Source organism: Kogia breviceps, chromosome 18, assembly GCF_026419965.1.
Source record: "Kogia breviceps isolate mKogBre1 chromosome 18, mKogBre1 haplotype 1, whole genome shotgun sequence".
In the NCBI taxonomy this organism is placed as follows: domain Eukaryota; kingdom Metazoa; phylum Chordata; class Mammalia; order Artiodactyla; family Physeteridae; genus Kogia; species Kogia breviceps.
Window position 1 is genome coordinate 53,762,011 of NC_081327.1, and position 12,102 is coordinate 53,774,112.

The 12,102-nt window shown below is 57.6% G+C and overlaps 1 protein-coding gene across 4 annotated transcripts in view; it reads left to right on the forward strand.

Moving 5' to 3' along the window:
* The window catches only part of OSGIN1 (oxidative stress induced growth inhibitor 1), a 56,443-nt gene that overhangs the window by 40,149 nt on the left and 4,192 nt on the right, over positions 1 to 12,102 (forward strand). Inside the window, exons 1-4 of one of the 4 annotated variants that reach the window (XM_067019645.1) lie at positions 4,753 to 4,920; positions 9,269 to 9,357; positions 9,715 to 9,819; positions 10,946 to 11,082. In XM_067019645.1, the coding sequence (XP_066875746.1) occupies positions 9,753 to 9,819; positions 10,946 to 11,082 (204 nt within the window). In that variant the 5' untranslated portion in view covers positions 4,753 to 4,920; positions 9,269 to 9,357; positions 9,715 to 9,752. Of the gene's footprint in view, positions 1 to 4,752; positions 4,921 to 5,904; positions 6,164 to 9,268; positions 9,358 to 9,714; positions 9,820 to 10,945; positions 11,083 to 12,102 lie in introns of those variants that run through there. The other 3 variants (XM_067019644.1, XM_067019646.1, XM_067019648.1) reach the window with 3 other exon arrangements.

Here is a 12,102-nt window from a genome sequence, read left to right on the forward strand (position 1 = left end):
GCCACCTACGCTGTGTGACCTCAGGCTCAATATTGGCCTCTCTGAGCCTCAGCTATGTATAAAGAACCTTGTGTCCACAGCGCCCAGTGCCTGGAAGTGCCCAGCAAGTGGCAGAGCCGTGGGAGCTGTCCCAAAGGAGAGGGGTGAGGAGAGGCCAAGAACAGCCCCTTCGAACCATCCTAGGATTTCTTTTATTTTTTATTTTTGTTCTAATTGATTGATTGATTGATTGATTGATGGCTGCCTTGGGTCTTCGTTGCCGTGCATGGGTTTTCTCTACTTGCGGCGAGCAGGGGCCACTCTTCGTTGCGGTGCGTGGGCTTCTTATTGCGGTGGCTTGTCTTTGTTGCGGAGCACGGGTTCTAGGCGCGTGGGCTCAGTAGTTGTGGCTCGCGGGCTCTAGAGAGCAGGCTCAGTAGTTGTGGCGCACAGGCTTAGTTGCTCCGCAGCATGTGGGATCTTCCCGGACCAGGGCTCGAACCCGTGTCCCCTGCATTGGCAGGCAGATTCTCAACCACTGCGCCCCCAGGGAAGTCCCCGTCCTGGGATTTCTTAGAGAGGAGCGGTGGGCTTGATGTGAGGGCTGTTTCAATACCACAATCCCCAGGGAAATGCCCTGAAGCTACCCCTCCCCTCTCTTCCCCTGGCTCCCCAGCTCCCGAGCACCTGCAGAGTAGGTTGGGGCCGGCTTGGGGGGCAGGGGGCTGCACACCAAGCAGAGGCTGCTGTGTGGGCTCCTCCCATGAGCCAGGCCCCCGCCCTCAGCTGCACGGACCAGCGGTTACCACCTTGCCAGCCCCGTGCTGGCGCTACAGGGCACGGAGGGGGAAAGTGAGGCTCAGAAGCGAGGTGCCCAGCCGCTTGCAATGGCGCAGGGTGACCAGCCATCCTGGCTCACCTGGAACTGAGGGGCTCCTGGGACGTGGCGGGGCTTTTGGTGCTAAAGCCGGGAATGTCCGAAAATGTCCCCGTTTGCACAAGCCGCTGGTGCAAGCATCCCGCACAAGCCAAATGAGAGTTTTGTGTGTAACTTGAGTTTTCCAGAAGCCTCGTTAAACAAAGAGGCGGGTGATGCTAATTTTAATCATCTATGTCACTTAACCCAAGATGTCCAAAATATTTTCACGATTTTCATCTCAACCTGGAATCCATATAAAAATTATTGAGCCATTTTGCCTTTTCTTTTTTAGTTGGTTTTCATTTTTGCTAACCTTTTGAAATCTAGCGTATATTTTACAATTATGGTTAGATTTGCCAGATGAAGTGCAGGCTGCCCAGGTAGCTTTGAATTTCAGATAAACAATGAAAAAAAAATTTTTTTAGCATAAGTATATCCCATATATTGCATGGGACATACTCAAAGTTTATTTCTTGTTTATCTGAAATTCCGGAAGTTACCTGGGTGCCCATATTTTTATTTGTTGCATCTGAGCCCTACTTTCAGCACATCAGAATGAGGAAGCTCACACTGCTGGCGCTTAATATTCAAAGTGAATAGGGCTTCCGGGGTGGCACAGTGGTTGAGAGTCCGCCTGCCGATGCAGGGGACGCGGGTTCGTGCCCCGGTCCGGGAAGACCCCACGTGCCGCCGAGCGGCTGGGCCCGTGAGCCGTGGCCGCTGAGCCTGCGCGTCCGGAGCCTGTGCTCCGCAGCGGGAGAAGCCACAACAGTGAGAGGCCCGCATACCAAAAAAAAAAAAAAAATTCAAAGTCATGGCCAAGAAGGGGGCGGGGCAGGTCTAAAGGAATCAGGGGACCCAGTGGAGTCCAAGAGAGCCAGTCCCCCAAGAGTCAACCTGCAAAGACCCTTCTTGCTCTCTCTCTGTGGCTCCTCTAACCTTTACCCCTTTGTCTGCCTGTGACATTATCAGTCTTTGTCTTAGTCAAGCTTTCTGGAAGCAACTCAACACATTTTATTTCTGATCATCTGCTGTCAGGTAAACAGGCGACAGGGAAGAAAGTCCATATCCCGCCCACAATTCGCCCCTATCAGCAAATTTTCAAAATCCGGAAAAGGGGTCAGGGCCAGTGGGGGCAGCGGGGCAGGTTGGGAGGAAAGATCCACCGGACCCTGAGCCTCAGCCTCGCCCCGCCCCACCATGCTCCGGGTGGGAGTCTCCGACCCTGGAGTGTGTCTGTCTGCCTCAGTTTACACACCCACCAAAAACACCGGGGGGCTGCAGACCAGAGCCCTGGGATGGAGAAGTGGAGACAGCGGGCGGGGGGCGGGCAGGCAGGGCTGCTGGGGAAAGTTGCAGCCTGTGCCAGAGGGACATCCAGGGGCAGCTCCGCTCCTCGGCCGTCACGGCTCCTGGTGTGTGCAAACCCCAGACTAGGTCCTGGTGTGTGTGGGGTGCACACCAGGGTGTCAGGGAGTTTTGGTAACAAAGCCCCGCTGGAACAGGGGCCCAGAGAGGTGGGCCACCGGCCCAAGGTCACACAGCACATGTGGAGCGGAGCTAGAAGCCAGCCAGGGAGCTGAGGCCTGGAGCAATGGACTTCCTGCCGCCACCTGCCAGTTATGTCACTCTGCGTCACATGACGCCAAGGGTCCCTGCTGCCCAGAACCCCAGGAGGAAATGACTATGAGTGCCATTTCTCCTGGGTAAAGGGAGGCCCCGAGGGCGCAATGCCTCACCCAAGCTCATCCGGCCCGTAGAGCTGAGCCCAGAAACCAGCTATCACCCGCCCCACCAGGCACCAGATGCAGCCCTGCCTGGACCAGTCACGTGGTTTGTGGGGCCCGGTCTCCCAGGGTCTCTCTTATCCCAGCTCCTCTCACTGTCCCCCAAACGCGTGTCACCAGCCCCGTCCTGTGGGGCACCCCTCTCTCCCTCTCCTCTTCCCCCGGGCCCTAACCCCTGTCCCCAAAGGAGCCCAGCGGTCAGACCCAGTCCCCGCCTCCTAGTCCCCCGCCCACCCCTCTGTGCCTATTCCATCCTGTGCATATTCCACGGCAAGGCCCTTGTCCCCTGTGGCCACCAGGGCCAGGACTAGGAGAGAGGTATCACCTCGAGCACAGAATGCAGGAGGCAGCAAAGCACTCTATAATCAAGGCACATAGTGTGTTCATGCAGTAGTTTGTTTTTTCTGTTTTTTGTTTTTTTTTTGCTGTATGCAGCCCTCTCACTGTTGTGGCATCTCCCGTTGCGGAGCACAGGCTCCGGACACGCAGGCTCAGCGGCCATGGCTCACGGGCCCAGCCGCTCCGCGGCACGTGGTATCTTCCCGGACCGGGGCACAAACCCGCGTCCCTTGCATCTGCAGGCGGACTCCCAACCACTGCGCCAGCAGGGAAACCCCATGCAGTATTTTTTAAAATCAAAAGTAACGGGCTTCCCTGGTGGCGCAGTGGTTGAGAGTCTGCCTGCCGATTCAGCGGGCGCAGGTTCGAGCCCCGGTCCGGGAAGATCCCACGTGCCGCGGAGTAACTAGGCCCGTGAGCCACAACTACTGAGCCTGAGCGTCTGGAGCCTGTGCTCCGCTACTAGAGAGGTCGCGATAGTGAGAGGCCCGCGCGCCGCAATGAAGAGTGGCCCCCACTCACTGCAATTAAAGCCCTCGCACAGCAACGCAGACCCAACACAGCCAAAAATAAATAAATAAATAAAATTTATTTTTTAAAAAAAACCGAAAGTCACGCCTCAAATCCAGGATGAACAAAATATCAAAGTTTTAAATACAGACAGCATGGATGGGTATTCTGATTTTTCTTTTTGCATCAGGCTCCAGTACAGCCTGGCATGGCATAGTTACAGATCTTTGTTTGAAATTTTAACATTTTTGTTTATCTTGGAGTTTTGGCGTTTATTTTTTGCAATGGCGTCAAAATACTGTTTTCTTGATCCCTGAGTGTTTTTGGCATCCCCTTAAATCTGGTACGCAAGGTGAGTGCCTCCTTGCTTAACCCTGGTCGCAGCCCTAGTGGGGCCGCCCACAGGGTGGGGCAGGGCTGGCAGGGAAGTCCCCGGGCACAGTGAGGAGGGTGGCGGTAACAATCACTTCAGTAATGAAATAACAGCTAATGTGCGCTCAGGTCTCTGGGCCAAGCCCTCCCGTCCTCCCTTCTGGATCACCTACTATGTGCTGAGCGCTCAGGATAGAGCAGACCGATACACTTCCCTGCCACTCAGAACCCACATCCCGGTTTGGGCAGAGAGATGATAAGATAATCAAATGAGTAAGAATCGGCAAAATATGAGGCGCGCAATGCTACAGGCTAAACAGAAAAAATAACGAAGAAAAGAAGACGTGGACCATGTCTGAGGCACGGTCACCAAGAATGACATCCCTGAAACGCCAGGACCACCCAGGAGGGAGAGTTATTACTTAGCCCCATTCTCAGATGAGGAAACTGAGGCAGCCTGCCCCGGAAGTGACAGCTGGGCTCCCAGCCTGCTCCGGCTGGTGCCAGAGGGCTTTTTATTGTGGGGAGGGAGAGGGAGGGGAGAAGCGGGAAGACACCATGTAGAACCAGGTGGAATGAGGGCACCAGGACTTCTTTCTCCACTTAAAGGGGCCGCCCTGACTGTACGTTGGGCAGGACTGTCTCCGCCTCCCTAAGGGGAAAGGCCAGGTTGGCTCAGCCTGGCCACCACCAGGCCCCACCCCACCAGGGACACCCCCCCCTCCCGCCCCGGGTAGGGGCCCTTTAAGGCCGTCCCCGCCCTCCCTCAAGTGTGCAAGTTCATTCATCCAGGGGCCCCTGCTGACTCACGCTTATGAAAGTGATTTTCCTGGCCCCGCCCACCGCCCGCCTCCTCCCAACTCGTGAAATACCCTCGCTTCCCGGCCTCTCATAGCCTCTTGGATCCCCACGGGGTAATGGGTGTCCTGCTCTCTCCGCCGGCCCCGTGACCCCTGGTTCTCCTAGTGCCTGACCAGGCCAGGCTCACGAGTGTCCTCGACCCCTGCCCATCAGGTGAGTGGCCCAGGCGAGGCATGGGGCGCCGGTGGGAGAAGCTAGTCCCTCCCAGGCAGGGGTGGCCACGGGGCCCTGGAGCCACACAGGCTCCCCGGACCAGCACGATCCCCCCACCCCAGGGTCCTCCCTCACCCCTCCTGGCCATGCCCATCTCCAGGTACCTGGCACCTTCGGCTGACAGCTGCCCTGCCCGCTTGGAGTACACCGCAGCCCACGTGATGCTGCTCTGGGCAGGAAAGAGGTGTGGCCAGCCCGGGCAGACTGCCCGGCGCCCCGAGGCCACTGGGTCACACAGGCAGGCTAGGTGCTGCCCTCAGGGACCCCGCCTCTCCTGCTTGCAGGGGACAGAGGTCCCCGGCACCTGCCCTCGGCTCCCGCACCAGGGTCCCGGGGACCTGGCTTCTCCCAGGAGGGTTGGGGTGCCCAGAATGAGGGGTCCCAGAGGGTCTGGGGAGCCTCGGAGCTCTTGGGGCTCCAGATGGGGGAGGCTCCGGGGGGAGGTGGTGCCACGGGGCGCGCGCTGGGGTTGAGGCGTCACCCTGGCGACTGGCAGCTGGCACTTGGGCTGACAGCGCCTCCTCATCCTCCCCCGGCCACTGTCTTGGTGGCACTGTTGTCATGCTGTTTTCCTCAGAGCGCACCCACCCCGCCTCTGACCGGTATCAAGGGGCAGGATTTGGGCTCCGGGACGTGGTCTCCAACATTCCTGGGAAAGTCACCTGTCCCCGCTGACCCCAGTTTTTCCCTCTGGGCAATCAGGATAAGAAAACCCACGGGGCAGGGGGATGGGGGGGTTGTCATTAAAGTGAAATGAGCAAAAAGCCACCACAGGTACTCAGCAAATGTAGCCATACAGGTGCCCCAAGTCTTAGAGCGGTTTCAAGCTTTGATAACCCTCGAAGTTCCAATGCTGCAAACTCCAAAGGAAGAAAGAGAAAATAATTGCACCTTGCAAGGTACAGTTATTCCCATTTCTTTTAGGATTCTTTTCTCTTGTGAACTTGAATGAGTTTTCAGCGTGAAGTTTTTTCGGTGGACATTTGCCATCTCCAACCAGAGGGGCTCCAACAAAACGTTCGCATTAAAAACTGACCGTTCCAACTCCACAAAACTAAAAAGCATAGCAGAAATGGAAAGTTAAACTTTCAAATGAAAGTTGGCAGCATGCGTTCTTCCGAGGTTTTGAGAGCTTTGCCTCAGGACTTGGGGCTGTATCACTGCACAGGAAGTAACCTCTCAGGTCAGCCTCTGGGTGGTGACCTCATGTGTGTGGCATCCAGAAGCTTCTGGCAGCGAGCACTGGACTTGGAGTCCAAAAGCCCTGGTGGTAAATGGGGCCCCTCTGCCTCCGGGAAGCGCAAAAAGGGGGCAGTCGGTTCTGATTCCTCATCTGTAAATGGGGGCTTCTGCAAGTACCCTCCATACCGGCGCTGGGAGGATTCAAAGGGACTGGGATCCTCAGTCCTTTACTGAAGCTTCAAGTAAAGGACTTCGCCTGGGGTGGGCACTCTGTGGGCGCTGGGGACAGGTTGGCACCCACTGTGGGGGGCTATGGGGTGTCCAGGTGGTCTGAGCCCTCAGTGAACAAACTAGTTTCATGACCAACTGGCTCTGCGACCTCGGGGGCATGGCATCACCTCCCTGAGCCTCAGTTTTCCGGTCTGTAAAGTGGACGCCATGAGGATTCAAGGAGCCGATGCAGGAGCGTCTTGCAAGGACATCACCTGCGTCCCGTCTGCTGCTATTCCTGGGGACAGTGAGGGCGTGCAGTGCAGGGCCCTGGGGCTGTTGGAAGGAACCAGGAGGAAGAGTTCTGGGAACCACAGCCCACCTCCCCAGGGCCACGAGGCTCACCCAGCGGCCAGTGGTTAGCGAGAAACTGTGCCCTCCCGGCTGCGAGGCCGCCTGGCCCCCCCCCGCGACCCCGACACCAGCGCTGGGACAGAGCAGCAGGGTGAGCAGGGATGGATACGCGTGCTACACTCAGCCGGGTGGGAGGGGCCTCTGTCACGCACTGTCACACTGTCACTGCAGCTCGGGGGGCACAGAGCAGACTCTGGAACAGGCCGTCCTGGGCTCAAACCCAGCTCGGCCCGCGCAAGCTGGGCCAAACTCCTCGCAAACCATACGGGGCTGCGAGAAGCTCGCTGGGCCTCAGTCTCCCCGTCTGTAACACGAGAGAGATCGCGAGAGTCCTTATAACAGCGCAGTTACATACGGATTAAGTTAGTTAATGTGCATCACGCGTTTCGAGCCTGCCTGGCACCTGGCTAACTGCGTGCAAGTACGGAAATGGTGGTCATTCTGTGTCGTCGTTGGCGGTGGCGGTGGCAGTGGCGTCACCCCAGAACCCTCTTCCCAGGCAGACAGCCTGGGCCCCTGCAGGGAACCAGGCGTGGAGAGAGCCACGCGGTCCCTGACGGGGGACACGGGGCTCACCAAGACGGGAGGAGGAGGCTGCCCCAGCCCAGGCCCCAGCCGAGGTGAGGAAGGCCATTCTCAGGGGACCTGAGGGCACAGGGGACGGGGTCCTTAAATGTCACATCCCCCTGCGGGACACTGGGGACACGCCTCACCCTCTGAGCCTCCCTTTCCTCACCTGCCAGATGGCGGTGACGCCGCCCACCTCTCAGGGTGCCCGACAGGCCCAGATGCTATGGCTCAGGTGGCAGCTCCAACCCTCGCAAACTGTAAAGTGCTGTGCGAAGGTCCATTGCTGTTGCTGTGGGAGTGACACCAGCTCCTCCCACCAGCCTGTCTGGGCGGCTGTCCCTCGTCCCTCTGCTTGGGACCTGCCCAGCCGTGGACGCTGGTGTTGCTGTCACTCGGCGCACATCAGAGGTCGTACGCTGGCCTCGGTTGTGTTTCACCAGCCTGTCCAAGATTTTCAAAAATTGTGAATTCGCTGCTCAGTTTTCCAAATCAGAGAATTCACATTAAAAATCCAGATTTCAGGGCTTCCCTGGTGGCTCAGTGGTTGAGAGTCCGCCTGCCGATGCAGGGGATACGGGTTCGTGCCCCGGTCCGGGAGGATCCCACGTGCCGCGGAGCGGCTGGGCCCGTGAGCCATGGCCGCTGAGCCTGCGTGTCTGGAGCCTGTGCTCCGCAACGGGAGAGGCCACAGCAGTGAGAGGCCCTCGTACCGCAAAAAAATCCAGATTTCAGGGCTTCCCTGGTGGTGCAGTGGTTAAGAATCTGCCTGCCGATGCAGGGGACATGGGTTCGAGCCCTGGTCCGGGAAGATTCCACATGTGGTGGAGCAGCTGAGCCTGTGCACCGCAACTACTGAGCCCGCGCTCTAGGGCCTGCAAGCCACAACTACCGAGCCTGCGCTCCAGGGCCTGCAAGCCACAACTACTGAAGCCCACGCACCTAGAGCCCATGCTCCGCAACAAGAGAAACTACCACAATGAGAAACCCGCGCACCGCAACGAAGAATAGCCCCTGCTCTCTGCAACTACAGGAAGTCCACACGCAGCAACGAAGACCCAGCACAGCCAAAAATAAATAAATAAGTAAAATTAATTTTTTTAAAAAAAATCCAGATTTCAGCCTTTTCTGGAAGAATCCTGAAGGCCAGCGATGCCGAGCCCCCATCCCTGGCTGCTCTGGGTGGCCTGGGCCCTGTGCCCCCGATTCACCCTTTTACTTGCTACCAGCCCTATGTCTCCCTGAGGGCAGGCCAAGCAGCGTGCACGGTGCATTCAGGCAAAGCCTCGGCACCATTAGCCCTGGATTTAAAAGTCGGCTGCGTGATCCTGAGCAACTTGTGCGACTTCTCCAAGCCCCAGTTTACCCATCTGTGAAGTGGGATAATAGCACCGACAGTGCTTTCTGCATAGGGTCAGTGTGAGGAGGACATGAGAAAAAACATGTCAAATACCTGGGACATAGAAAGTGCCTGCCTGCTCGTCACATGCTCGTGTGCATGTTGCCCTGTGGTGGTCAGGACGGCAGGACCGCTGGACAGTGGGTGATGCCAGGGCCCCCGTTAGCTCGGCTGGGGGGATGTGGAGAAGGTGGGTCTCGACTCTCCTCAGACACCTGCAGCCCTAAGAACGGGGTTTGGGTCTCTGTGAGTGATTTGGGCTTCTGGCCAGCAGGGGGCGCTGGTGCTCCAGAGACGAGCAGGTTTGCATGCATTTCTCCCCAAACCAAGGGGCTCAGGCTTCCGTGGTTTCTGCATGACCACCTGTTCTAGCCCAGCCCCTGGAGGAGACAGTGAGCTCTGGTCTCTTCCCGGTGGCCCGTTTTCTCGAGGCAGGCGCTTCACGTACAGTGCCTGTGTCCCCCCCCCCTCCAACAACCCCATGGGGTAGAGACGATTATCATTCCCATTTTACAGATGAGGAAACTGAGACCCAGAGAGGTCTCCAGCTCAGAAGTGCCTCTCCAGGGCCAAGTCCACTGAAGACCCGAGGGCCGGATTGTGGGGTGAGAGCTGTGGCCGTCACAGAAGTGCTGGGCAGGGCTTGCCCCCAGTTGGGTGGAGGGGGCCTCATGAAAGCTGAATAAGCTTTGAGGACAGTTACTGCCCCTGGTGAGACGGGGAGTGTGGAGTGAGGCTCAGAGAGAGGAGTGACCAGGCTGGGGGAGAGCCCATTATGCACATCCCTGCATAATTGGACCTGTTTAGAGAATAGCAGGTATGAGAGGGGAGTGTCATCCTGATAAGACTCAGAGAGGACCTTGGACTTGATCCTGAGGGCCACAGGAGGTCACCCTGCAGCTGGGAAGTGACTGCATGACACCCCGGCTCACCGAGGGGCCCCTCCTCCCCTGTGCCCCCAGGTTGCTGCCAGCCCCGAGCCCCCCCGAGAGCCACAGCCATGAGCAACGGGTGCAAGGACCACCTCGGTGCCGGCGGCTCAGAGCCACTGCCGGTCGTCGTCATTGGTGAGTGCCGCCCAGGCTGGGGGAGGGGCTGCCCGGAGCCCCCAGGGTTAGAGGTCAGGAGCGGGCAGGGCCTGGAGCGGCCACCCTGTGCTCAGTGCGGTGCTCAGCAATGTATAAAACATCCTCTGAGTAACCCTTCCAAGAACCCTCGAGGCAAGAGCAGGATGCTGTGCAGAGGTGGCGCAGTAAGGGTGGGGCGGGGGCTCGGGGGACTGGTTCTGTGCCTGTGCCCGTCCTGTGCTCTCCCTGTGCCTGGGTGCCCGAGTGACGGGGACACAGCCGAAGCATGTGGTCCTGCCGTCAGGTCTGCACAAATTGGGGGGGGGGGCAGAGGGCCGCTCCCTCCGGGCAAACATCAGGCCGAACCACATGAAATGGCCATTTTTGTAAGTTAAAAACAGTTGAGCATCGGCGATTTCATAGGGTTTGTCTGAATAGCTGTCTACGTGTGAGTAAGACTGAGAACAGCACAACATAAGACGGGGGAAAGACAGATAAGAATAGGAGTGATGTCATGAGGTTAGTTGCCCAAGAAGTGCCTCTGATAAGCAGTGCGATTCACCCAGACATGGGGGCAGGCGGCCCCACAGGTGGCTTAGCGCCCACCCTGAGCACCCTTGGCCCCTGAGATCGGCCCCAGAGCACGTAGCCATCTGTGCTGTCATATTTTACACATCCCTCTGACCGACCTGACCCCACTGTCAGTTCTCAGTAATCTCAGGATCCCAGTCATGCCGCTGTGTGACCACAGGCAAGTCAGTTAACCTCTCTGTGCCCCAGCTTCCTCAAGGAGGAAGGAGGAAAAGTAACATGTGTCTGGTTCAGGGCGCTCGGGGCTATGGAGGGGCCTGGTACAGCAGCGGCGGCTGTCACTTTCTTATTATTTTGTTGTTATTAAAATCACTTGACACAAAGCTTGACACATAGTAGGCACTCAGTAAATGTCAGCGGTTATTTCCACAACATCATTGTTGTTAAAGTGGTATAGTGCTAATAAACGTTCTATTTTTATTTTTATGCATGAAGAGCAAATCCATGAACGAGACAGATGGAGACCAAAGCCCTTGGGGGTGGCGGTCTCTTGTGCTCAAAAGCGCTGCCCTCTGACCCCACCCTGTCTCCCCAGGCAATGGTCCCTCGGGCATCTGCTTGTCCTACCTGCTCTCCGGCTACACACCCTACGTGAAGCCGGACGCCATCCACCCACACCCTGTGCTGCAGAGGAAGCTCACTGAGGCGCCGGGGGTCTCCGTCGTGGACCAGGTGGGCTTGAGCTCCGGGTGGGAGGGACACCCCCATTGCAGGGAGACTCTCCCAGGCAAAAATCAAAAGGTTGCGTTTATGAGACGTAAGGCCAAACGTGTGGGAGCCCACAAAATCAGCCACAGAAACTGGGGAAGAGGAATCGCAGCTGTCTTTGAAGACTTACACATACCACGTCAGCTTGTCTCACCTCCCCTAGACCAGTGCTTCTAAACCCAGGGATGATTTTGCTCCCCCTGGAGACACTTGGCTACCTGGAGACGGTTCCGGTTGTCACGGCCAGCGTGGTGACACCACGGGCGTAGAGGGTTGAGGCCAGGGATGCTGTTAAACGTCCTACGACGCACAGGACAGGCCCCGCCACAAAGAATCACCCAGCCCAAAGGCCAGCTGTGCCACAGCTGAGAACCCCTGCCCCAGATATTGCAGGTCCACCAGCCCCTGCTCAGGAGGGCTCACCCATCTCCCCTCCACGCCCCTCGCCTTCCAGGAGGCCACTCAGTGTCCGCCCCCCACTTCAGGCAGCATCCATCCTCCTGGGCCCCTCCCAGCGTCAAGCTGGTGGGTGAGGAATTAAGTTGGCATTGGGTCTAGGTAGGCATTTTTCAGAATGCCTTCTACAGCAGGGGACCCCCCCCCCCGCTCAACCTGGGCCACACAGCGGGAGGTGAGAGGCAGGCAAGTGAAGAGAAGCTTCATCTGCCTCTCCCCATCGTTCCCCATCGCTCCCATTACCGCCTAAACCATCCCCCTCCGCCCCACCCTCATCGGTGGAAAAATTGTCTTCCTCGAAACCGGTCCCTGGTGCCAAAAATATTGGGCACCGCTGTTGTACAGGACAGCCGTCCCTCAGTATAATATGCAGAGAAAAATGTCCCTGCTCCAGTAAATCTGAGAGACACTGGGTTTGGCAAAACTAAACGGGTAAATGAGAGCTGCAGGACTTGTCAGAGCCTTTGATTTGCTGATGTGTACTAGCTCCTTCTGAGAGGCAGCATTTCCCAAGCTTACCTGACACCC